The sequence below is a fragment of the Bufo bufo genome, chromosome 9 (assembly GCF_905171765.1).
Source record: "Bufo bufo chromosome 9, aBufBuf1.1, whole genome shotgun sequence".
Lineage (NCBI taxonomy): Eukaryota > Metazoa > Chordata > Amphibia > Anura > Bufonidae > Bufo > Bufo bufo.
The window spans coordinates 91,716,551-91,744,086 of record NC_053397.1 but is presented as its reverse complement, the minus strand read 5'-3'; the positions used below and the strand labels follow the sequence as shown (position 1 = coordinate 91,744,086).

Here is a 27,536-nt window from a genome sequence, read left to right as displayed (position 1 = left end):
CAGACAGTGTCTCTGAAACAGTTCTGATTTAATCTGGACCATACGGCCTCTTATACACATACATCCACACATATTGGAAACAGATGTGATTCACATATTCACTGTTGCTGGGCAGAATCCATTCCCTTTATGGACATAAGGCTAATGTAACCACATTCTCCCTCTAGTATGATGTCACCCAGCATCCTGTCCTTCATACAGATCATATAGCTTATTCTATTTAACCCTTCAGTTATCATTAAATTTATCCCGTACAGTAAATGCTGTGAATAGAATTAAAAAAAGGGTCTTAGGATACAGCAATGCAAAACATTTTTCTTATGTTTCTTATGTTTTTTTATTGCACAAAAAATGTAAATGCCAAAAAAATGAACTCCAAAAAATGTATAATGTAAAAGAAATAATAAAAGTTAATCAGTAAGTTACCCTATGTGTACTCCAAAATGGCGCCATTAAAACAAAAACTATAACTTGTCCTGCAAAAAACAAGCCCTCATATAGCTACATAGACGGAAATATAAAAAGTTATAGCTCTTGGAATACAACAATGAAAAAATAATTGCTTGGTCAGTAAGGCCCATAACAGACTGCTCATTAAAGGCTGTTTACACCCTTGGAGGGAAATTTATTTAATGATTGCATTTTACTTCTTTTGGTCGCTCTCAGACGAGCGAGTTGCACACTCTGGACTTGGAGTCTGACTATAAGCCAGCTCCCGACCTAACCTTTCAGCACTGCTGGATTGCATAGCATTATATTCATTTATCATGGTATGTAACCCTCACAGTTTTGGAATGTATTGGATAACATTGACCTAATGCTGTCAGTGTTATCCAATACATTCCAGTATTCCGCGTGGGTGAAATGCGTGAGGTGAACGCATTGCACCCACACTGAATCCTGACCCATTCATTTCAATGGAGCTGTGTACATGAGCGATGTTTTTCACGCATCACTTGTGCGTTGCGTGAAAATCGCAGCATGTTCTATATTCTGCGTTTTTCACGCAACGCAGGCGATTTTCACGAATGGTTGCTAAGGAGATGAAAAAAAAGTCACCTAAAAAGTGAACTTTTACACTCATTGGACATTATGTTCCTACAGATGTATACCCATGAAAACATAGCTCCACGTGGACTAAGAATAGGCATTGCCCCCACTTTTCCTGATGATCCAACATTCTCTTATGAATGGAATGATTATCTTGATCAGTGCGCTGCAGGCCTAATGAGAATCATCTCAGACAAAAGGGAGACCCTGGTTAACAAACATATAGAAAAGATTGAAACAACAATGAAAGACCTACAGTATTTTGCCCACCACCCAGATTATACAACAATGAATCATAACCTAACAAATAGAATCTATCAGAGCGAACAGAACATTATAGCTGGCAAAGCAAATAAACTACAAAGGGATAGATTGGATAAGGAACAAGGGAACTACAGGATAACACACAGAAAGAGAACTAACCATAACCCTACAGTTTCGCACACAAACGCGAACATACAACAGATAATGCTACATATGGCCATAGACCAAGAACTAATTATGATGTCAGAACACGCTCGTTTACCAACCAAGCATACAAGAAACCATATAATAATGATACACCAAAAACAGAAAACCCAAGGAAGTATGAAAATTCTAAAAATATGACAAAAAAAGACGTCCCCAACACCTCAGTGAGTGAGATAAATAGCAAGGCACACAAACAATCCCAGGGACACTATACTAACAGTCTCGACTCCCCCCAAAAAAGCAAGATGGAGACCACACCAGGTAGCACAAACAATACTACACTAGAATCAAAACATAAGTATAATCCAATCACTACCGTCACCATAGAGCATACCCTCAATTGCTCCACAAAGAAAAAGGATCTAGATTCATCAACTGACAAATTCTTAGAAAAGTTCAGAGCACCTAAATCAAAATATCTAGATTATAAAAAGAAAAGTCTAATATCAAGGGAACAGGATATAAGGACAACACCTTCTCTTATACTACTTAGCCCCCCAAGCGAAAAAGTCTATACCAGCAAGGCTTCCTTTCGGCTAATAGGAAAGGGTAAAGAAGAAAAAAAATAAACTATTCCGAATTATATATCAGATGATAACATAGATGTGTCAATTTTAACAATACATCAAACTTCAACACAGGAAAACTTTGTGGTAAACGAACCCCTAATTACCATAGACAATACTACGGCAGGTTTATCAGCCCTGGTTCCTTTTTTAGACCATGCCAAACAGTCACGACCAACATCGACCATAACGATGGCAAACAAAGAAAAAATGAACCTGAATGGTCTGAATTCTTCAGTCACCGCATTCCTATTTATCCCATTAACCGTAATCCACGGAAAAGGGCACAGACATGGGCAGCAGACGTAGACTTCCCCGCAAGCTGGACGGGAAAAATCCAGCAAGGCGTTTTATAGGTGTTGTGACTCATCTGGTAAACATCTGGTAAACAAAATCAGTGTATCTGTATTACCAATAATTGTAAGGTTCTACACACGAGGCTCTGCCTCCTCTCCTTTTTTTCTTCCTTTATGCCATTTGCTTTATTATTTTGCATGATAACATGGTTATCATGGAAAATAGTAGCATTCTTTCATACAGAATGCAAAGTCAAATGTCAATTGAGGGTTAAAAAATAATAAAAACATTACTCATCCCATCCACTTGATCGCGCAGCCGGGATCCTCTTCTTTGTTCTTCTTGAAGGACCTGCAAAAGGACCTTCGCTGACGTCATTGCGCTCACCACGTGGTGAGAACGGTGACGTCAGCACAGGTCCTGCTGAATGAAGATAGAAGGTCCTTCTATCTCGCTTTAGGCCTCTTTCACACTTGCGTTGTCCGGATCCGGCGTGTACTCCACTTGCCGGAATTACACTCCGCATCCGGAAAAACGCAAGTGTACTGAAAGCATTTGAAGACGGAACCGTCTTCCAAATGCGTTCAGTGTTACTATGGCACCCAGGACGCTATTAAAGTCCTGGTTGCCATAGTAGGAGCGGGGAGCGGGGGAGCGGTATACTTACAGTCCGTGCGGCTCCCCGGGCGCTCCAGAATGTCGTCAGAGCGCCCCATGCGCATGGATGACGTGATCCATGTAATCACATGATCCATGCGCTTGGGGTGCCCTGACATCACTCTGGAGCGCCCGGGGAGCCGCACGGATGGTAAGTATACTGCTCCCCCGCTCCCCGCTACACTTTACCATGGCTGCCAGGACTTTCGCGTCCCGGCAGCCATGGTAACCACTCTGAAAAAGCTAAATGTCGGCTCCGGCAATGCGCCGAAACGACGTTTAGCTTAAGGCCGGATCCGGATCAATGCCTTTCAATGGGCATTAATTCCGGATCCGGCCTTGCGGCAAGTGTTCCGGATTTTTGGCTGGAGCAAAAAGCGCAGCATGCTGCGGTATTTTCTCCGGCCAAAAAACGTTCCGTTCCGGAACTGAAGACATCCTGATGCATCCTGAACGGATTTCTCTCCATTCAGAATGCATTAGGATAATCCTGATCAGGATTCTTCCGGCATAGAGCCCCGACGACGGAACTCTATGCCGGAACACAAGAACGCAAGTGTGAAAGAGCCCTTAGCTTTGTCCAGGTAAATCTTTCTTCCTGACTTTGGAGGCATTCAGCTTAGACCTCTGGGCCCAGTAGAGCAGGCAGTGCTCTGCTGGCCTAGGCAGGACTCCAAGCATGGGACGAGCTCCCTGCAGCACAACTTTTCCCCAAGGAGGGGAAGGTTAGACTCCGCACACAACCTCTCCCTAAGGAGGTGAAGGTTAGACTGACCTTCACTAACTCGAATTTTTGTTTTTTGTCACAAGTTAGCAGAAATTAATTTTTTTTATTTTTTATTTTTCTTACTCTCTAGAGAGGGCTGGGATGGAATAAAAAGATTCCATTCCAGGCAAACTAGCTCTGCCAATGGTGCCGCCATCTGCTGGTGAACCAGGCATATTACATGAAATACAACAGTTTCATAGAAAATAATGCACACATTATGCAGGACATGATATTAGATGTATAGAATGACACAGGATGCACCATAAAAGATAGTGGAGGGGTAAAAAGAGTGTTAATGCCTTTTGCAGGGCGTTACACTAGCTTTTAAGGGGTTAAGAGGAAGTAAATTACTGAGATTATTTGGTGTTTATTATATATATTTTTTTTTTGTTAATATACCTATAGTTCAGAATCCCAACATTTAGGACCTGGGCCACTGAGGTACTTTGGATCGATGCATTTTATAAAATTGAAATAAATGAGACACGGGTATAAAATATTAAGATGTATTAGCTATGATTATATTGGTAGGAATACCCTTTAACCTCATGCCGACCACCCATAGACTTTAAACATCCGCATATGGTGACAGGTGGGTTCCCAACAGAAAAAGGCAGATGTCTGCCTGTGTTTATACCCATACGCATCAGAAGAAGCAATAGCTTGTTCTGAACTAATGATCCAAAAATTAAGCCTTAAAGAGGACCTTTCATCTGGCAAAAAATTCTGAACTAAGTGTCATGATCTGTACAGCGGCGCCCAGGGATCTCACTGCACTTACTATTATCCCTGGGCGCCGCTCCGTTCTCCTGCTATGCCCTCCGGTATGTTCGGTCACTGGTTTAAAGTAGGAGGAGACTTGGTTATAGTAGAAGGAGACTGCCCTTGTTCTCCTGGGCGTCTTCTTCTCCCAGGCTGTAGTGCTGGCCAATCGCAGCGCAGAGCTCACAGCCTGGGAGTTTTTTTTCTCCCAGGCTGTGAGCTCTGCGCTGCGATTGGCCAGTGCTACAGCCTAGGAGAAGGAGACGCCCAGGTGAACAAGGGCAGTCTCCTCCTACTATTTTTATTTTCCTGATCACTGCAAAAACACGGTAAAATCGCTGCGGCGCAATAAAAAGATCACTTTTGAGGGGCATGGTGAGTTCATAGATTTTTTATTTTTTTGTCACAAGTTAGCAGTGGAATCCAAATGTGTAAAAAATGCCCTGTGAAATCCTAAAGGTGCTCTTTAGAATTTGGGCCCCTTTGCGCACCTAGGCTGCAAAAAAGTGTCACACATGTGGTATCGCCGTACTCAGAAGAAGTTGGGCAATGTGTTTTGGGGTGTCTTTTTACATATACCCATGCTGGGTGAGATAAACATCTCTCTAAAATGACAACTTTGTATAAAAAAATGGGAAAAGTTGACTTTTAGAGAGATATTTCTCTCACCCAGCATGGGTATATGTAAAAATACACCCCAAAACACATTGCCCTACTTCTTCTGAGTACGGCGATACCACATGTGTGACACTTTTTTGCAGCCTAGGTGCCCAAAGGGGCCCAAATTCTAAAGAGCACCTTTAGGATTTCACAGGGCATTTTTTAGGCATTTGGATTCCAGACTTCTTCTCACGCTTTAGGTCCCCTAAAATGCCAGGGCAAAATAAATACCCCACATGCGACCCCATTTTGGAAAGAAGACACCCCAAGGTATTTTGTGATGGGCATAGTGAGTTCATGGAAGTTTTTATTTTTTGTCACAAGTTAGTGGAATATGAGCATTTGTAAGAATAAAATAAAATAAAAAAAAAAACATAATTTTCCGCTAACTTGTGACAAAAAATAAAAACTTCTATGAACTCACTATGTCCATCAGCGAATACCTTAGGGTGTCTACTTTCCGAAATGGGGTCATTTGTGGGGTGTTTTTACTGTCTGGGCATTGTAGAACCTCAGGAAACATGACAGGTGCTCAGAAAGTCAGAACTGCTTCAAAATGCGGAAATTCACATTTTTGTACCATAGTTTGTAAACGCTATAACTTTTGCGCAAACCAATAAATATACACTTATTGCATTTTTTTTTATCAAAGACATGTAGAACAATAAATTTAGAAAAAAATGTATATACAAATGTAGTTTTATTTGAAAAATTTTACAACTGAAAGTTTTATTTTGCAAAAATTTTGGTCAATTTCGATTAATAACAAAAAAAGTTAAAATGTCAGCAGCAATGAAATACCACCAAATGAAAGTTCTATTAGTGAGAAGAAAAAAAGGTAAAATTCATTTGGGTGGTAAGTTGACCGAGCAATAAACCGTGAAAGTAGTGTAGTGCAGAATTGTAAAAAGTGGTCTGGTCATTAAGGGTGTTTAAGCTAGGGGAGCTGAGGTGGTTAACGTGGCAGATTCCTGCCTGTGTCTATATACACACACAGTAGTATCAGAAGAGACTGCTGCTCGTTCTGAATTAAATTCCGATTTTTGCAAAACAGGTTTTTGAGAAACAGAAAAATGTGCCGTTGGACATCCCCTGAGTGCGACCAAACTATAAACTTAGAAATTGTAAAAAAAATTGTAATAGGTTTTTGAGGAAAGCATAATTAGATGTCCCCAAAGTTCGACCAAAATATACCCTGCTACTGGAGCAATAAAATGCACCAGTGACGTAACTAGAAATGACTGGGCACCACAGCAAATTTTGAATGCCTCCCATTCCCAGCTAATTCTTCACAACCTTCACACCTGGGGCTAGTTAGATGAGGCCCAGCAGCCACTCTGTCCATTTCCTACAGTGTCACTGTATATAATGTCATTGTATAATACTGTTGAGGGGGCTCTGACAATAAAATCTTTTAGCTCTCCTCCTGTATGGGGCCCTCTGATTGTGCCCCAATGAAGCCACTTTCCCCGCTTCCCCTATCTTTACGCCTCTGAAATGTGCTTATAAACGGTAGAAAAATCAAATAGGTTTTTGGAAAGACAAAGGTGCAATTTTAGTGTATGCGGCACAATATATGCTGCTAGTGATGCTGGGAAGTTTTTGCACACTTATCAACTGTAGAAGCTTTATAAGGGCTCGTTCACACAAACGTTTTTTGAATTCCATATACGGGCCGTATATGGAACCATTTATTTCAATGGTTCCGGAAAAAAAACGGCATGTACTACGTATGCATTCCGTTTCCGTATTTCAATTTTTCTGTTCCATTTAAAGATAGAACATGTCCTATTATTGCCCGCAAATCACGTTCCGTGGCTCCATTCAAGTCAATGGGTCCGCAAAAAAAAGGAACACATACGGAATGTACTCCGTATGTCTTCCGTATCTGATCCATTTTTGCAGAACCATCTATTGAAAATGTTATGCCCAGCCCAATTTTTTCTATGTAATTACTGTATACTGTATATGCCATACGGAAAAATGGAATGGAACCGGAACCACTACTGAAACAAAAACGGAAAAACGGATCCGGTAAAAATTGCCCGCAAAACACTGAAAAAGCCATACGGTCGTGTGAACAAGCCCTAGTAAGTTTTTGGAAGAAACAAATGCTGGTTTGTGCACATAAAAATATATTCTATCTGTTAAAAGGAGTTGTCTCACTTCAACAAGTGACACTTATCATGTAGAAAAAGTTAATACAAGGCACTTACTAATGTATTGTGATTGTCCATATTGTCTCCTTTGCTGGCTGGATTAATTTTTCCATCACATTATACACTGCTCGTTTCCATGGTTATGACCACCCTGCAATCCAGCAGTGGTGGTCATGCTTGCACACTATGGGAAAAAGTGCAGGCCTCTCTGGTGGCCAGGACCATGAGCGTGCACACAGGCTAGTACTTTTTCCTATAGTAGGCAAGCACGACCACCACTGATGAATTGCAGGGTGGTCGTAACCATAGAAACGAGCAGTGTATAATGTGATGGAATAATGAATCCAGACAGCAAAGGAGGCAATATGGACAATAACATTATATTAGTAAATGGCTTGTATTAACCTCCTCTACATAATAAATGCCATTTGTTGAAGTGAAACAACCCCTTTAAGTGATCTTTGTGCAGTGAAGCAGTCTATATATAATCAGCTCCAAGGCTGGATACAGACACGGTAACTGCCCCTATGACGTCCATAGTGATAAAACATGACTTTTTCTACCTAGCGATTAAATATACCTAGCAAAATTTTTATTTTTCACAATCCTTTCACTGTCCTAGCAAGACCCTAAAATGGCTGACTTGTGTGTCACATTGCCGTCTGTCAGACATAGCAGACACATGCTATCACATCAGTGGCTGATCTCACAATGGCATCTATACGTCAGAGCTAACACAGTGCCTGACAGACCAGGCCATATCCTTCCTCCTGATTCGCTGTCAGGCTGACTGCAAAGCATTGTGGGCAAGCCTGTCAGTGGTGGTCCCATCTGGGGTCATGTGATCTTCCATCCTCATTCTGTCTGTCCTGTTTCCCTCACTAGGGTACTGAATTTTAAAAGTAACATGGCGGATGCAGTTCTGAAAGACTCTTGTGAAGCAAATTATCTAAACGAAGAATTTTTGTAAAATTCACAATGAATCTGACTCATTTAGAACTGATCCATTCATCTCTAAAATGTAGGTGTTTCTATACCTTCACTGAAATTTTGAAATCTTAACCCTTTCATGACTAAGGCCCCTTTCACACGGGCGAGTATTCCGCGCGGATGCGATGCGTGAGTTGAACGCATTGCACCTGCACTGAATACCGACCCATTCATTTCTATGGGGCTGTTCACATGAGCGGTGATTTTCATGCATCACTTGTGCGTTGCGTGAAAATCGCAGCAAGCTCTATATTGTGCGTTTTTCACGCAATGCAGACCCCATAGAAGTGAATGGGGTTGCGTGAAAATCGCAAGCATCCGCAAGCAAGTGCGGATGCGATGCGATTTTCACGCACGGTTGCTAGGAGACGATCGGGATGGAGACCCGATCATTATTATTTTCCCTTATAACATGGTTATAAGGGAAAATAATAGCATTCTGAATACAGAATGCATAGTAAAATAGCGCTGGAGGGGTTAAAAAAATATATAATAATTTAACTCACCTTAGTCCACTTGATCACGCTGCCCGGCATCTCTTTCTGTCTCCTTTGCTGAACAGAACCTGTGGTGACGTCACAAATTAACATTTTGCAAATAAAGTCTTTCCTTATCACTGTCCCTAGTGCCTGTCGCGTCTCTTCCTGCACTAAGTACACAGTAAAGCCTCATGCATATGTCCGTGAAACACGGTCCGTGTGATACCGGCCTGGATTTCTGGTTGCTACTGCCGCCGCAGTGCAGTAATACACTGGTATGATCTATACTAGTTTATCACTGTACTGCGGCGGCAGCAGGAAGCGCACAGTGTCATAGCATCCAATGACGCCGTGCGCTCCTGCACTCAGAAGAAATCCACGGACCGTGTTTCACGGACGTGTGCATGAGGCTTAAAATGGACCAGGCAGGATGAGGCTTTTTATAGGCCTGTGACATCACAGGGGTTGGCTATCTGCTGATTGGCTGGCTGCACTGCATTATGAGTGATTCTTCGTTCCTGGGCTTTTTACTTTCACTTTGTACGATGTGCAACAGTTATTTTGGGACAAAAATGCAATTCATTACAAAAAAGCGCAAGGAAATTCAGATTCATGACTAATCAAAATTTTCCTGAAATTCGGAACGTATTCCACTTGTTCAACTTTGATTCGCTCAACTCTAATCATGTTCTTTTCACTTCATACATACTGTACGTACTTAGTACTTTGTGTTGGTCTATCACATAAAATCCCTACAAAATATATTTAGGTTTGTGGGTTTAACGTGAAAAAATTCGAAAAGTTCAGGGGATATAAATGCTTTTTTCTTTCAGTCTTTCAGTATTTTTATTTTTTCTTATTCTGCCTTAATATTTTTAATGTTTTGATAGTTTTCCATACAGTTAAAGTTTCATTTTACCATAGTTTTTTTTTACAGTGGTAGATGCATTTAAAATGGCAAAGTCAATGGAAAAATGTGGTAATGTCTTTGTACTCATTTTAAATGTTATTATTATCAGAGGTAAGATGGACTGGCTGTAATTGTCCTGTATGTAAAAAGTGATTTGTATAATAGAGTGACAGTGACTATTTTATGTTTCAGAGCCGTGTACTGCAAAGGAAAGGGACATGGCAAGTAATAATATACAACTAAAGTGGAGATCTGATAGAAAGATTTACAGTAGACATGGTGAGCTTATAGCGTTTATTTGTAGACCTGGATATGAAGCTCTTCCTGCCACACAGATGAGAATTACTTGTGATCAAGGAAATCTGGAATATCCAAAATGCTTCAAGAGAGGTAAGTGTCAAACATAGGTGTGTGCACAGAGTGATCCGATTTATTGCTGCTACTACCAAGTAATGCTGCTGCCAGTGTTGTAACCTTGTTACAGGATTGGTTCTGGTACAGTATGTGTGCAGTAAGCTTGGTTCTGTTACTGTATCTACACTCCACACCAGGAGCTGTATGTATTTATGCCATACGCTCACCTACACCCTATACTTATTTGATTATTATATTTACATCCATTTCTTATCTATACATGGGGTGTTTCTAAAAGCCAGAAAAAGTGTGCATTGTATGGTCTCTCCACTTATCCTGTATCCTGACTGCAAATTATTTCACTGCTTAAATTCTTCAGAAGTGTCTTGGAAGATCCTTGTGTGGTGAAAAATGCTGGAATTTTCTCTGAGGATTTTGCTGTGGAGTTAATGCAGGTTTTGCTGCAGATTTCACCCTGTGCATTACAAAGGGTGAAATCTTTGGTGGATTTTCACAGCGTACTGTATATTGATATGCTGTGGATTTAAAATTTGCTCCGCAGGTCAGTTTACGCTGTTAATTTTTTGAGAGTGAATGGTTAAAACTTCCTGATATCCAGAGTGTATCCTACCGATGTGAACGAAACATTACAGAATGTTTAATGTGTTTCATTTTAGTGTAACACCCTCCAGGACCAGGCCACGTATGGTAGCTTCTGTCTTGTGATTTTACCATTATCCTCACCATGATCACACCCCTCTCCTTCTGTTTATCTGCACAGATGCTGTGGTCACTTTTGGCTGCTCCTCTGAGAAGATAAATGGCTGAGATTGGAGTTATTGCTAATCCTGATCGCTGAAGCCAGATGACAGCTGTGTTATACAGTCTGCACTCACTGTGTATGAAGTGGGCTTAGCTCCTGAGTCTGCTCCATATACGTCTTAACGTCTTATGCACCCTATTAACCACTTCATTCATAAATATAAACCAAGGTGCGTGAACTGGTTAAGAGGGTGTTCTCAACTGGGACATGCCATACCTACAGGAAATAAATACATAAATATTAGATGGTTGCATGTCCCACCTCTGTGGAGAATGTACTGTAGGTTCCCTGACTCCTTACCCAACAGGCATCTTCGTCAAGGTAGAGAATGATCAGAGAGGTGGCTTTCTCCATTCACTTCTATAATAGTAACATAAACAATCAACCAACGATTACCTCTGAGTTAATTCTACACCAGGTTGTGGGGCCAGCATGACCTAAGTTCTCCATATTGGGTCAGATATTCATGGCATAACCAAAGGACAAAACATAAATGTCCACATTTGGAATACCTCCATTTTATGATAGATGTAAACAAAATAAATACTGTAATATGTTTGCTATTTTCTTTTCTATTTTTATACCCATCCCTGGCAGCTGCCATATTGTGGACTCAAACCTTCCTGTATTGCCTGCATGGACAGTTTTGCAGAGAGTTTGTATAGCAGCTGCAATAACATAAACCAAGTTAAAAGAGTAAAATGAAATCAAACAAAAAATGCAGATTATTCATTTATCAAGAGTAAAACTTGATTCTAGACTCATGGGTAAAAGATTTAAGTTTTTTTGCCCGGAAGCTGGCACCCCATAAAGTACACTACATAGAAGAAAGAGACTCTACAATATATTGCAAAAACAAAGAGAAAGAGGCAATGAAACTATTGGAAGAACTACAGAAGGAAAGGTAGCGCTATGTACCCTCTATAGTACCCCTACTTTCTACTCCCAGACCTAAATTGACATTTACCCATCCATTTTCACAATACCCCAATATAGACACAATTCTGGAGCTAATCACTAGAGATGAGCGAAGTATTGGGAAATTCGATTTGGCTGCTTCGCTGAATTTTACAAAAAAATTTGCTTCATGACGAATTAGGGTGGGTTGACATCATCGTTATAGATTCCATTCTGAATTTCCGTTATAACATGGTTATAACGGAAAATAAAGGAATAAATAAGACGGAAGTCAAAACTGACACCTTTATGATACGTCATAATGGAAGTCTATGGGCATCATAACGGATCTGTCTGGTTCCCGTTATGTAAGACGGATAACATAGACAGGACTTTTTTTCCATTCTGCATAACGGAAACCAGACGGATCCGTTATGATTTCCATAGACTTCTATTATGACAGAAAGAAAAATAGAATGCCTTTTAAAGGCTTCCTTTTGCTTTCCATCACAGTAGAAGTCTATGGGCAGCATAACGGATCCGTCTGGTTTCAGTTATGCAGGACTGGTCTCCTGCATAATGGAAACCAGGACGGATCCATTATGTTGCCCATAGACTTCTATTATGAAGGATCAAAACGGAATGCCTCTTAAAGGCTTCCGTTTTGTCTTTTGTCTTATGTCTTATGGTTTCTGTAATTTTCCATTATAACCATGTTATAATGGAAGACATAACGGAATCCATAACGCTGCTGTAAACCCACCCTTGCTTTGTTACATCAAGTAGCGAGTGCAATGATAGGAAGCTGCAATAGCGCCGCTCCCCATCATTGTACCCCGCAGATGCCGCGTTCATACATGATCTCAGCATCTGAGATTTAAAACGGTGTGAAATTTACAGAAATAAAAAATTTAAATCATACTTACCTCCTCCATTTGCTCACAATGGGCCGGCCACCACCATCTTGCTTGAAGATGTGGAGCAAAATCTTGCATGGCCCGAGATTACGTTGTCAGGCCGGTCGGCGTAATGACGTCATATGTCACCAAGAAAAAAAGACAATGCAACAGCACTCTGCAAACACAAATAAAGTACAATAATACCATAATTATAGAAAACATTCTGGTGCTAATGCTACACTTATTTTGCTAATTTTTTATTCTTGGCAAATACATTTTGTACAAAATGATTTGGGCCCGTCTGCCAAACATCAAGATGATCTCTATAAGACAGGAACCTAACACTCTAAATAACACTAAATACTACCTCTTATAGAGATCACCTTGACGTTTGCCAGATATGCCCAAATAATTTTGTACAAAATGTATTTGCCCAAAAAAAATAAAAAATTGCAAAATTTGCAAAATTAAAAACCCCAAGAAGTGACCCCACTTTGGAAAGTGCACCCCTGTATGAACATTTTAAGGGGTGGCAAGGGTACTCTTCTGCAAACTGGTGTCTCACAGAAGGCAGAAACACTTATCCAAGGATTTAAAAGCTCTCGGCTGTGAAAATGAACAAAATATAACCAGACCCAAATTTTTCACTTTCACAAGGGGTAAGAGGAGAAAATGCACCCCAGTATGTGTTACCCATTTTCTCCCCATTCAGGAAACACTCCATATGTGCTTGTAGCCTGCTGTATGGGCACAGAGCAGGTAAACTGCAAAATATGGATTTTGCAAGCATCCCTGATTAAACAGACATGGATTTTAGCTGCCATGTCTCATGTTAATAATTCCTGAGGTCCCCAGAAATTAAAAACCCCAAGAAGTGACCCCATTTTGGAAAGTGCACCCCTGTACGAACATTTTAAGGGGTGGAAAGGGCACCTTTGACCAAACTGGTGTTTTACAGAAATGAATATGTAGTGGTTGGTGAAAAGTAGATATGTAAGCTATGTGGACTAAATCAGAGATATAAGGTGGTAAAATTACAGGGTACATCAACGATGAAATTAATCCATGGATGAGTGGTAGATTTTGAAACAATCCTTGATGCACAGGTGAGGTTTTTCAGGGCAGGTTTCACAATGGTAAATGGTGTCTTTCCTTATCTCCCTTTTGAAACACACCCTGCATCTTTTTTGGATCCTTCCCTTCCTCGCTGTTTGGGGGACTTCACCAGGGAAATGTTGCCCTGGTACAACTCTGGCACTGTAACTTGCAGTACTAGGCCCTCCATTGCTTGGTTTGGAAGAATTAGGGCCTTTATCACCACCGCTTAAAATTGTAGGAATGTTCTTGTCTGGCCTCTAGATCTAAATAGCACGTACGCATTAGCCAGCCTATTTGTACCACACTTTTGTTTTTCGTGTGGCACTGTAGAGCTTCAGAACTTGATCTGAAAGATAAACCCCGCCCTGTTGTAGTCCAGAATTCAGTCTGGTTTGGAGAAAGTGGTAGTGGTACCACGTACAGGGGCAGGGGAGCTGGTGTTATTGTGAATGGTGGTTAGCAAAATGACATCCCTCTTCTCCTTGTACTTAACCACTAACATGTTCTCATTGAGGAGAGCACGGCTGTCTAATTTTCTTTGTGGTTGCCCTACCAGGCATCTAGGGAGGCCTTTCTGATTTTTGAGTACTGTGCCGCACGCCACAGTACCTCTGGATGGTAGAGACTGGAACAGTGGTAAACTCATGTAGTAATTATCCACATATAGATGGTAACCCTTATCCAGCAGTGGGTGCAGTAAGTCCCACTCTTTCTTCCCACTAACTCCTAGGACGGGGGGCATTCTGGGTGTTCAATCCGGGTGTGCCTTCCTTCATAAATCCAGAACTTGTGAGTGTACCCAGAGCTACTCTCACAGATTTTATAAGTTTTTATACCATACCTTCCCCGCTTGCTGGGCAGATACTGGCGGAATCTTACCTCCATTTGAAAAGTAATAGGGATTTGTCTATGCAGACATTTTGTTCTGGCGTGTATACTTCTGAAAACTGCGTTGAAGTGGTCAAGGACGGGCCTAATTTTGAACAGATGGTCAAACACAGGTAAACTCATATAGCTAACTACACCCACTTTTCCACCCACATTTCAGTAATAGTGTGAGTGGTGTAAGAATGCAAAAAGTCGCAAAGTTTTTTCGCAAGTTTAAAAAGCTGCAGAAGCCATATTTTGCGACTTTTTGAAGCCAGAATTCTGGAATGAAGGTATGAAAAATCAGGGCCATAGAATTTAAATCCTCTGACTAGGGACGTAATGTAGTAATTATGGAGAACCAAGAATACATTAACATGGCAATGAGACTTCTTGAGAATCCAACAACATATAAAGTCTCAGTAAAGTATCTAAATAACTAAATACACTCCTAATGGAAGCTAAGAGTAAAGCCCTGATTACTAAAGATGAATTTAAATTTAGATATTTGTTTAATCCATATCCAACATTGGCATCTTTTTACGCCATTTCAAAAGTACTTAGGAATAAAAATCTGGTCCCAGGTAGGTCAATTGTAGTGTTAAGCAAATTGAAGCATCCAAAGCGGAATTTGATCCGAAGTTTAGGAAAAATCTGATTAGTTGCAAAGCTTTTCTTGCGCATCATAGTAACTAGACATGAGCGAATTTCTCAAAAATTTTATTTGGTCGGTTCGCCGAATTTTCCGAAAAGATTGATTTGATCTGAATTTATTTGTGGTGAATCGCCTTAAGAAACAGCTATTTTTTTGCTGCAGAGAGACTGTAAAGTGGTGTAGAACACTGTGTCTTGCAGTAACACGCACAGGGAGTATGCTGTGGTAGTAAAACAATACTGTGAGTCAGTATGACACAGAGATGACAGGCATCGCTCTTAAAATCACTTACGGGGTCAACTACGGGGCCAAAAATGACCAAATAACTCAAGCGTCTGTTATAAAGAACCATGCAGAGGCCCAAGATCCTACTATAGTGTGAAAGAGCACACTCCTTTTACACTGTTGTCAGCTGATTCCACATAATGTCTACAGAACCTGTTCTATTAAATGCTTATACAAGTAGAGCCCCGCTGACAGAGTGAAGAGGGTGATCCGTCAGAACAATAACCCCAAAAAAAGTATCCTGTCAGCATTTGGTCAGTAATCCATCAGTATTGCTAATGGCATAAAAAAAACAGGAGTGGATCCAAAACAGAGATGACACGTGAATGGAATCTTTGCATGTCTTCTATGTTTTGTACCCACTTCTGCTTTTGGCTACCAAATCATAAGCCAATTCTGATGCAAAATAGGGACGATTTCATACAGGCCTTACAGCTGCTCCATAAACAGGATCCGTTGTGCGTTTCATTTTTCCTTCCTTCTGACAGATCAGAAGTGTCAAATAAATGATGATGTCAACCAGGCCAAAAAGGCAAAATAGTGGCCCAGTCATGGATAGGGGATGGTGGGAACAGCATGAGAAGTCCACAGAGTGGCCCAGAGCCATAGTGGTGAGGTCACAGCAGCATGAGGAGACCACAGAATAACCAAGTGACATAGTGGTGAGGTGGCAGCAGCATTTGAAGACCACATAGTGGTGATGTGGCAGCGGCATGAGGAGACCATAGAGTGGCCCAGTGACATAGTGGTGAGGTGGCAGCAGCATGATGGGACCACAGAGTGGCCCATTGACATAGTAGTGAGATGGCAGCAGCATGAGAAGACCACAGAGTGGCCCATTGACATAGTAGTGAGGTGGCAGCAGCATGAGGAGACCACAGAGTGGCCCAGTGACATAGTGGTGAGGTGGCAGCAGCATGATGGGACCACAGAGTGTCCCATTGACATAGTAGTGAGGTGGCAGCTGCATGAGGAGACCACAGAGTGGCCCAGTGACTTAGTGGGGAGGTGGGGGGCAATACCAGTACCAGCTGAAGATGGTGGGTAGCTGTAAGAGCACTTGGCAGCAGGTGTGGCAGTGGAATGTGAGCGCAGAGGGCCACCCCCAGTCAGACCTGCGTGAGGTTTGATGATAACGCACATAGGCAGCGGCCAACTGACTACATAGGATGTCTCGATAGTAGTTCAGTTTGTCCTCCCTCTCTGCAGGTGTTAAAAAGGTCCCCATTTTGGACCGGTATCAAGGGTCTAACATTATGGAGAGCTAGTAGTCATCCCTCTGGTGGATGGGGACATTTCAGCTGTCCCTACACAAGCAAGTGAGCATGCATCGGGCCATTTGCGCAAGTTACTTGGAGGGACTCCCTGCCTCCATCTCCACTGCATACTGCCACAGTGTGTCTGGGTCATGTGCCTCGTCTTCCTCATCACCCTGTAGCTCCTCTGGCTTTTCCTGCTCCTCCTCTCCTGTCACCTGTGTAGAAAAAACACCAATTTCTCTAGGCTTGAATGTCCTCCTCCTCCTCCTCTAGTTCAGTCCCCACAGGGCTCATGTGGCCATGAGATGTAGTCGCCACGTCTCCTGTTCCCTGGCCAGCCAGATTTAGCAGCATCTGTTGCAGAACATGAATCAGTGGAATGACGTTGTTCATCCCATAGTCCTGGAGACTGACAAATAAAGTGTCTAAAGTGCATGCAAAGTTTCCTGGCCTTTTTTAGGATGTCTTGCAGATAGGGTGAAGACTTCAGGAACAGCTTTACAACCATACTAAACAGGTGCACCATGCAGGGCACATGGCTCAGCCCTCCTTGATACAGCACCGACACCATGTTCTTCCCGTTGTCGGTCACCATGGTTCCGATTTTGAGTTGTCGAGGAGAAAGCCAGGATTCGATTTCTTGATGAAGGACTTGGAGCAGTTCCGCCCCTGTGTGACTCTGTTTGCCCAGGCAAACTAGGTGCAGAACAGCGTGACCTTGCCGTGCCCTCCACATGTGGTATGCTGGAGGAGCACTATGAATTTTCCCAGCAGTGGAGGCTGAGGACACAGTGGAGGATGAGGAGGCAGATGCAGACATTGTCGCAGGACCAACGGCGTGAGAACATAGAGGCGGAAGCGGCATCACCTGACCAAATTGCTGGTGTGGCTGGGCAGGAACCACATTTACCACATTTACCCAGTGGTCCGTAAAGTACATATATTGTCATTGACCATAGTTACAGCTCCACATGTCGGTGTTGCCGTGCACTTTGGCAGACACTGACAGGCTCACGGACTGGCCCACCTTCTGTTCTACATATGTGTGCAGGGCTAGTACTGCCTTTTTGGCAAAAAAATGATGGCTTGGGACTCTCCACCTCGGCTCGGCAGAAGCCATCAGTTCTCTGAATGGTGCAGAGTCCACCACTTGGAAAGGGGGGGACTGCAGCACCAGGAACTTGGCCAGGAGCACATTTTGCTTCTGCGCCGTTGGATGAGTGCACGCATACTGTTGAATCTTGGCAATCGCTTCGGTGATCGATTGCTGAAGGAATGACTGACAAAGAATAGGAGTACGAGGAGCAGGAGCATCAGGAACAGCAGATGATGGGAAGGACAGACAGCTCCCTTCGGCTGAAGTGGTGGAGCCTTGACTGCATGAAAGTGAATGCATGCCACTGGGTGATGTAGCGGTTGCTGCAGCAGGCTGGACCACCATATCAGAGCCACAGTTCTCCCAGGCCACTTTATGGTGACGCTGAATGTGTTGACGCAGGGCCGTGGTGCCGACCTCGGCACCCTGACCACCTAGCCTTCTGCCTACAAATTCTGCACATGGCCATGTTCACCTCCTCCGGTGGCCTAACAAAAAATTGCCACACCGCCGAGTATGGCATTTTCGCCCCAACACTCTGCGCTGACTGCCTGCTAACGCTGCCTCCGTGAACACCCGCACTGCTACTTTCCCGTCTGGTAGGCTCCTCTGAAGTAACTTAAGCAAGGAGGAATCATGACTTCAGATGGAAAAAAATACGAATATTCTAAAAAACCAATATATTCGATATAGTGCTATATATTTGTTTTTTCGAATATTTGTAATATTCTAAAACAAGAATATATAGCAATATAGTGAATATTCACAAAAAAACGAATGTAGAACAATTTAGCTAATATAGTGCTATAATCTTTTTTTTTAATAGTTTTAATTTTTTTCCAAACTGAACTTCAGATCAGAAAAAAATTACAACTATTAGACAAAGAAGATTATAGCACTATATTAGCTAAATTGCTCTATATTAGTTTTTTTTTTTTCCGAATATTCGCTATATTGCATTATATTCTTGTTTTTGAATATTACGAATATTCTAAAAAACTAATATATTTGTTTTCTAGAATATTCGTCTTTTTTAAAAAAAAATCTGTACAGTTCCACTTTGGCATACTCCTCCCCGACAAGCGTCCCCGTCACCATGGGATCGCCTGGGGGTTAGAATATACCATCGGATCTGAGTTTTCACGATCTCATTGATTCTCATTACGAAAATTTGCATTACGAAAATTTGCATTACAAAAATTCTCATTACAAAAATTCTCATTACAAAGATTCGCAATCAACACTACTCCTAACGAAAATTCAAATTCGCGAATATTCGATGAATATTCTACGAAATATCGCAAATTCGAATATGACCCCTGCCGCTCATCACTAAAAACAAGCCCATATATGGATGTGTGAACGGAAAAATAAAAAAGTTATGGCTCTGGGAAGATAAGGAAGAAAAATGAAAATGCAAAAACGAAAAAACCTTGGGTATTCAAAGGGTTAAGTCACCGGTTCTATTTTTAATGCAAGAAAAAAATTTGAACGCAAATATAAATTAGACATTGTGAAAATAGGTATTGGCCAATGGCTGTTGGCTACAAAGCACAAGCTTCCCCAGAACCCTGAATGGCAATATTTTGTAGCTATGTTTCACTACTTTATATGTTCATTATCACAAAATCTTTGTGACTATTTTAAATGGAATCTGTAACCTCAGACCAGTTGTTATTAACTACAATACTACATGAAGACTTCTGCTTCTGAGTTCAGATCAGCCTATTCTTAACCTCGTTTCCATGCTGCATGTCCACAAACCATCTGTGTAATGCATTGAGAGGATTCCTCTTGGAGTCCTCTTCATCATGTTTGTGTACTCCATGTATTACACCGATGGTTTGTTGGCACACTGTGTGGGAGCGAAGGTGAGTATAGAGATACAAATGGCTGATATGAGCTCAGAGGTACTATCCACGTGGTACTGTACGCAAGTGTGAAAGTAGCCTTATCTGATGTGACAGGTTCCTTTCATCAGAATATACTCAGTTTGAATGGAAAGGCCCTGATTTCCCTGACTCTGAGCACCTTCTCCTAGGATTATATCCAAAGACAGCATTTGTTATTTTTTTCTTAAAAACAATCCAAAAATTATCCCTTTTTGGTCACAGATCTCTTCTGATTTAAAAATTGTTGCCACCACGTTGAACAAATCATGTAGTAAGTTTTTTATTTGAAGAAATTTCAGTCTTTTGGGAAATTTTTAACAAATTTAATTTGTGTAGAATCAATCCGCTCATCCCTTGTGCCTAATGAATACACATCAGTAACAATGTAAATTAATATTTATGTTCCAGGTTTTTGTGTATTACAACAATCGACTATGCTTGCCAATAATATTCATTACAATCTGAGCACTGTAGTGGACCATGGTCAAACAATCCTATTTCAGTGTAATGACGGAATGATGGCAGAAAATAAACTTGAAGCCAAATGTGAACAGAGAAAGATAAACTATCCGAGATGTACTGCTGCAAGTAAGTCCTCTGTATATGCATGCACTGTACTTGACATTCACTAAATAATTACCACAATCAGACTGTTTATAAATGGCACTCTACTGACAGCAAGGAAGGGGAGCACTGCTTACCAATGTTCATAATATTTAATTTCTCTGCTTAAGGCATTCATAACATTTTTCATATAAAACATTTATGGGAATACTCATTTTAATAGGTAGATTACATGGAAAATAATTACCTATATACTGTGTGTAGATTTGACAATGAAGCTTTCAGAAATAATATGCATTTTCTATCTAAGGCCTCTTTCACACGGGTGTGTCTGGATTTGGTCCGGATGCGTCCCGGTGCATTGCGGCAAACTCGCCCGAGTAGGAATGCAATTGCAGTCAGTTTTGACTGCGATTGCATTCCAATGTTCAGTTTTTATCGTGCGGGTGCAATGTGTTTTGCACGCGCGTGATAAAAAACCGACTGTGGTACCCAGACCCAAACTTCTTTACAGAAGTTCAGGTTTGGGTTAGTTGTAGTGTAGATTGTATTATTTACCCTTATAACATAGTTATAAGGGAAAATAATAGCATTCTAAATACAGAATGCATAGTACAATAGGGCTGGAGGGGTTAAAAAAAAAATATATATATTTTAACTCACCTTAATCCACTTGTTCGCGCAGCCCGGCTTCTCTTCTGTCTTCATCTCTGAGCAATAGGACCTTTGATGACGTCACTGCGTTCATCACATGGTCCATCACATGATCCATCACCATGGTGATGGATCATGTGATGAGCGTAGTGACGTCATCAAAGGTCCTATTGCTCACAGATGAAGACAGAAGAGATGCCGGCTGCGCGAACAAGTGGATTAAGGTGAGTTAAATTTTATTTATATTTTTTTAACCCCTCCAGCCCTATTGTACTAAGGGGAAATAATAATGATCGGGTCCCCATCCCGATCGGCACTTAGCAACCGTGCGTGAAAATCGCACCGCATCCGCACTTGCTTGGCGTGAAAATCGCACCGCATCCGCACTTGCTTGCGGATGCTTGTGATTTTCACGCAACCCCATTCATTTCTATGGGGCCTGCGTTACGTGAAAAACGCACAAAGAGGAGCATGCTGCGATTTTCACGCAATGCACAAGTGATGCGTGAAAATCACCGCTCTTGTGCACAGCCCCATAGAAATGAATGGGTCAGGATTCAGTGCGGGTGCAATGCGTTCAACTCACGCATCGCATCAGCGCGGAATACTCGCCCGTGTGAAAGGGGCCTAATAGTATTAGAGCTGAGCCAATTTCTTGAAATTCGTTTTGTCTCCAATTCATCTAATAAAATAAAAAAATAATCAATTCATGTTCAAATCAATTCTACATAAATAGCAGTTGCTTCAATTCCCCTGAAAATTGGTATATGATATAACACTCTCTAGTCACCCTCTAGTATCTCTTTTTTAATTTTGTATACATTTTTTGCTGTTTTATTCCCCCTCCCTAAGCTCTTGAATTCAATAACAGCAATAGCAAATAATATCAGCGTGACACTGTCATACATAGCTATGGGTAAACGCTTGTTTGAGAGTGTTAAAAAACAGCATGATATAAAACACACTGCAATGTTGCATGTATTATGCTTTTTTATACTACAAAGCTCACAAAAAGTAGGTGGTATTTAAACACAAGTGGCTTGCTAGTACCGAGTGTCCAAAAATTAGGATTTAAAGAGGAAAATGCTTGCCCCTGTGTATATACACACATTAATGTCAAAAGAAAGAAAGGCTTCTTCTGCACAAGTATCCAAAATCATGCTTTAAAAAGGACCGAATGCCTGCCCATATTTCTAAATGCACAAGTGATAATTGTCAAAAGAAAGATTGTCTTTTTCTGCACGAGTGTCCAAAAATGGTGCATTATCAGAGGCAGAAGCCTGCTCATATTTATACATGCACAAGTGTTAATTTTCAGAAGAAAGAGTGGCTTGATCTGAATGAGCCTAGAAAAATTCTTCCTTGGTATCGGCAGTATGGGTAACAAGGGTCTTCAGATATGGTAACGGTAGGTGTCGGCAAGTTGCATACAGAGTGTTTCCTAGTAATAAAGTAATTTGACTTCTCTTTCAGCAGGAAGAAAAAATTTCCCCATTTTGCTTTGATAGCAAAGGTCTAAAAGCATGGCTATCCTTTTAATCATCAGACTGCTTGATGTCAATGATATGCCTTTCAGTGCATAAGAAAAAGAGCATACATCTTGCCATTCTGGCCAGTGTGCCCAAAGAGCCAGTTCTTTCTAGCTCTGCCCTCCACTGAGACAGTTGGGTGTCATCATAACCTGTGTCATCATCATCAGCATTCTATTTCTCCTTCACCTAGGACTTCAGTGACAGTGTAGCGACAGACCTATTTTGTCTCTAAGTTCATGAGAGCATTCCTTGTCACGTAAGAATGGCTGAAATGCAAGACGAGTCTCCTGAACATTGTAGCACATTGCGCAAGCCACTGTACTTTTATAAAATGCATTACAGAACAAGATTAATGAAATGCGCCATGCAAGGAGCATGTGTTATTTCCCCCAGGTTCAGGGTGGCCATAATGTTGTGACCATTGTTGCTGACCACCTTACCCAGTTGGAGTTGGCTGGCTGACAGGCAGTGGGATATTTGCTGCTTGATGTAGTTTAGCAACTGCTTACCTGTATGGCTACTCTCGGCTAGTCCAATAACTACAACATTGCATGGAAACGCTTGACTTATGATAGAAAGGAAGAGGTCTGGGAGTGACGCTGTGCCCTGCTGCTTTTGGGGACAAGAGAGTGTCTATGTAAGAGGAGGTTCAGGAAGTGGATACATACCTGCTCTGGGAGCCAGTCCGACTAAATCGAATGTGGTCAAATGTACCAGGCCTTGTTGCTGGGGCACTGTCTGGCTGATGCCACAAAAACATTAACTCAGTAGGCCTTGGAAGATATGTACTGTGTCTGCCTGTAAATAACCTTGCTGTACAGTGAGAGTAGCCCACGTTTCCTGGTGGTGAGAGACGTACAATGCAGGAATGACTTTTTGGACAAATAATGTCTAGTAGCTATCTTCCAGCGAGGCTGAGTGCACACCATCAGCTCCCTAGGCAGCAGAGTTTACTAAATGGTACAGCACTGTACCACCAGAAACTTGGCCAGGTGGGAATTAAGCTTGCACACCAGTTGTTTGCTGGCCATGCATTTCGTTGACTAATGACTGACAAGGAAGCGAAAGAGGAAGAGAAGTGTGAGAAGAAGAAAGTAATGTTGACACTGAAAGACACCATACTGCCTGGGTGCTGCAAGAGACAATGAGGAAACTTTTCTACTGATAGCTGGCTGCCACCTCTATTTGCTGAAAGTATGGGGTGATGCCGCTTCATGTGCTTCAATAGAGCTGTGGTGCCTATGTTTATGTTTGGCTGTCCATGGCTTATTTTACTCTTGAAGAGCTTGCACGGGGCAATGCTTCTGCATAGGAAAATGCTGCCAGACAGGAGACACTTGCACAGAGCTAGAGGCAGTTTCGCTTTGCTTAACTCAGGCACATTTTGGGCCTAATGTACCCACAGTATCAGTGGAATAACCATATCCCTAAGCAAATACGGCCCTGGCAGTTCTTTGGGAGGTATGTCATCTCTGCTCTTTATTGCTGCCAGTGCCACCACCCTCCTGTCCTGATATTGCCTCCTCCTCATTCTCAGCACCCCGCTCTGGCTCCCAGTTCCTGTCTAACACACAATCATTATCCTCTTCAGGGTAGTCTAAATGCTGACTGCTCTCACACAAGTGATCTAAAGGGAGACTCTCTTGACTATCCTCTGTAGGGCCTGGTGGGATTTTGTTTCCACTTCTATGAAAAAGAATGGACAGTGAAGACATACAGGATGGCACTAAAAGGCTTCTCTGGGGCTGAAAGGAGGAGGAGAAGGAGGAATTCTGTGACCCTTGGCTCCAAGGCATGGTGTCAGACTGAGAAGTCATCTCCACATCATCCTGCTTTGACTGAAAGGAGGAGTGAGCCATCCAATTCACAATCTCATCCTCTTTCTTCTCAGTGGTAATGATACACCCTTCTGTATACAGGGAAAATTGCGGCCTACTACTATAACTGCTACTTCGGGTCGGATAGCTGGTGCTGCTGCTACTACTAGCCACATTCTGCCCTTGGCAGGACAAGGCAGGCCCTGGGTGTTTTGTTTGGAACCCTTCCATATTCCTGACATTTTTGGCTTAACGTATAGTCACACAAAGTATGAAACGGTTTGCAAGTCTGTTTTCTGGAACTTAAAGACAGAGAGAAGCAATAAAATGTCCTCATCTTTCCACAAACACATTAAAGACATTAGTACTAACAATTTACTTTTGAAATAATGCAGTATTGGCACCACTAACAGATTTGGGCTTAATGTCAAATTCATAAAAAAAGATTTCTCAACTGTAAAACAGAATTTGCCAACCTACTATGATATGATGTCCCTCTCCTTCCACAACACAACAACACTAGAAATGTCCTGACACAGATTTTTGGACTAGTATTTCACGTTTTCACTCAGAGATTTAAAATGCTACCCACCAAATTGGAAAATTGGAAAACACCCTTTGCACTCTTGAATAAGAATTGAAAAGGTAAAACATTTCTGTATTGATATATTGAGAGCAGGGTGGGTGGCTGTTCCCCATGGTTCCATGCTGGGTTTTGGCTGGGATATAAAAACCCAGCCAGCACGTTCAGCTGGTGTGGATTATCCTCCATGACAGAGAAGCTGTGAAGTCTGTGTCTTGAGAGCCGCATGCTGGGGAAACAGGCCTCTAAAGCCTGCTGTGGACTGCGGGTGGAAAACTACTGACCAGGTGAAGGTTTTTTGCACTGTGGACTTTGTGTGGTGTGAACAGGCACCAAAACTGAACACCGTTACTTTTGGCTTGTTTTTCCTATTGTGTGAAAAAAAGACTGAACTTTGCTTTACATCCGTGTTTTTGCCTCTGTACTGTGTCCGCTTACCCTGCCTACCAGAGCGAATCCCCACATTGGATATTGTAAGCCGCACTTTTAGGTAAGTTTATCTGCCCTTAGGGTTCTCTAACATCGCCCAATACTTGGCCAACAGTGAGTTCCATTTGACTAAACACAAGTCCATTAGCATAAATTTAAAGGACCAATGCTAACTGAAAAGAGGTTTTATGATTACTATTATGATTGTTGGTCCTCCAAATGGTGGCATCTTTACATTGGTCAATTATTTATTTGGGAAATAAATGTAACTATTGTCTCCCAATATTCTGTCAATTGCGTGCAAAACCAAAACATGTGTAGGTGATCGGCCCAAAATGCATTACACCGTGGACAATTAGACGTGTTTCTCACCCCACATTTATTAAGCCATATAGGTGTAATATATATTCTGTGTATAATATTAAATTGAACTAATACGTGATTAAAGTTAGGTGACACTAACCTTAAGATAGTTGTTATTTTCCCCATATCTATCTATCTATCTATCTATCTATCTATCTATCTATCTTATTTTCCCCATATCTATCCCAGGTGTCTATCTGTAATAATGATTTCCCCTTTACACTAGCTAGTGCTGAACATAATTGTAAATATCTAAACCATGATAAGTTAGTTATAAGTTCTCTTTGTGTCAGTTCCAAAAATGAATATATATTTCCATTATTCATCACTTGTGCAACATACAACATATATTTTTCTTGCCAGAATTTCTCTTCTGCTAGGTTATCTAACTCCTGTAAATAATAATTGTGCCAGAGAGGTGTACAGTAAAGCGATCCTTTTATTGCAAACCATGCTCTAATAGTGCTCCATGACTTAGTAAATAGCTTACTAGTTTCCCTATATTCCTGTTGAACTCTGGCTAGTGACCCAGACTCTAATAATACAAACATATTATCATATGTAGAGTTACTCAATAGATGCCTGCAGAGAGGGCTTTCTTCCCAATGTTTATAAAGCCAAAGCTGTGAGGCTATAAAATACCCCTTAAAAAATGGGAGATTTAGTACTCCGTGCTCCATCTGCATATGAAAATATTTCACTTTAAGCCTAACCCGCTTTCTTCCCCAGAGTAAATTGTGAATAACTCTCTCAATTAACTTAAAGAATTTATCCTCAATCCATCCTGGGGAATTTCTGAGGATATATGTAACGGTCGCGTACACACACACACAGGGGGGAGGGAAGTGACCACTCCGCTCCATCGTCACCCCTGGCCCTGCCTACTTGCTTCGCAAGTCGTAATGACAGGGGACAACTGGACGGCAATAGCCCTTTCAGTGGACCAGGTACTGTAAAGAATTACGCACTCTCCTGACATCCACAATCTTAGACAGCACATACTCCACAGAATCATTAACAAGAACCGGCGGAGGCGTGGTTTGCGATCGTACAACAGGTTCAATCTATTTTTAAGCAGAGATTTGTGAAACACATCACGAATGTGGAACGACTCGGGCAGTTCCTACCTAAACGATACCGGGTTAATCACCTCTGTAATTTTATACGGCCCTATAAAACGAGGAGCACATTTTCTAGAAGCTACCTTGAGCGAGAGATTCTTGGAGGACAACCACACCTTATCCCCAACCTGAAAGTTCACCCCCTTAGAACTTTTCCTATTGGCCTTGATTTTCTGAGTATTCTGAGCCTTTTCTAGGTTAGATTAAACCCGAGCCCAAACTGTGCACAGTTCAAAGGAGACCTTATCCGCCTCGGGGTTAGAGGAGGAGACGGATGACCCAGAATGAAAACGAGGATGGAAACCATAGTTACAAAAGAACGGGGAAACACCAGCAGAATAATTAACACGGTTATTCAGAGAAAATTCGGCCAACGGAAGGTATTTAACCCATAATTGCTGGTCATCAGCAAATATGACTTAAGGAATTGTTCCACAGACTGATTGAGGCGTTCAGTCTGCCCATTACTCTCAGGGTGCTAGGCGGATAAAAGAGAATGAAATCTGGCATTTCTGACAGAAAGCCCTTCAAAACTTGGACACAAACTGCACACCCCTGTCAGATACAATATTCTCCGG

At 41.7% G+C, this 27,536-nt stretch overlaps 1 protein-coding gene across 9 annotated transcripts in view; it reads left to right on the top strand.

Annotated features, from left to right (window-relative positions):
* CFH (complement factor H) overlaps positions 1–27,536 on the top strand; it is a 1,589,177-nt gene that overhangs the window by 1,180,601 nt on the left and 381,040 nt on the right. For 5 of the 9 annotated variants that reach the window (XM_040407275.1, XM_040407279.1, XM_040407277.1 and 2 more), the window contains 2 exons: positions 9,963–10,160; positions 20,304–20,483. The exons of 2 other annotated variants lie outside the window; for them this stretch is intronic. In XM_040407275.1, coding sequence (XP_040263209.1) covers positions 9,963–10,160; positions 20,304–20,483 — 378 coding nt within the window. The remainder of the gene's footprint in view (positions 1–9,962; positions 10,161–20,303; positions 20,484–27,536) is intronic. 2 more of the 9 variants (XM_040407278.1, XM_040407280.1) reach the window with 2 other exon arrangements.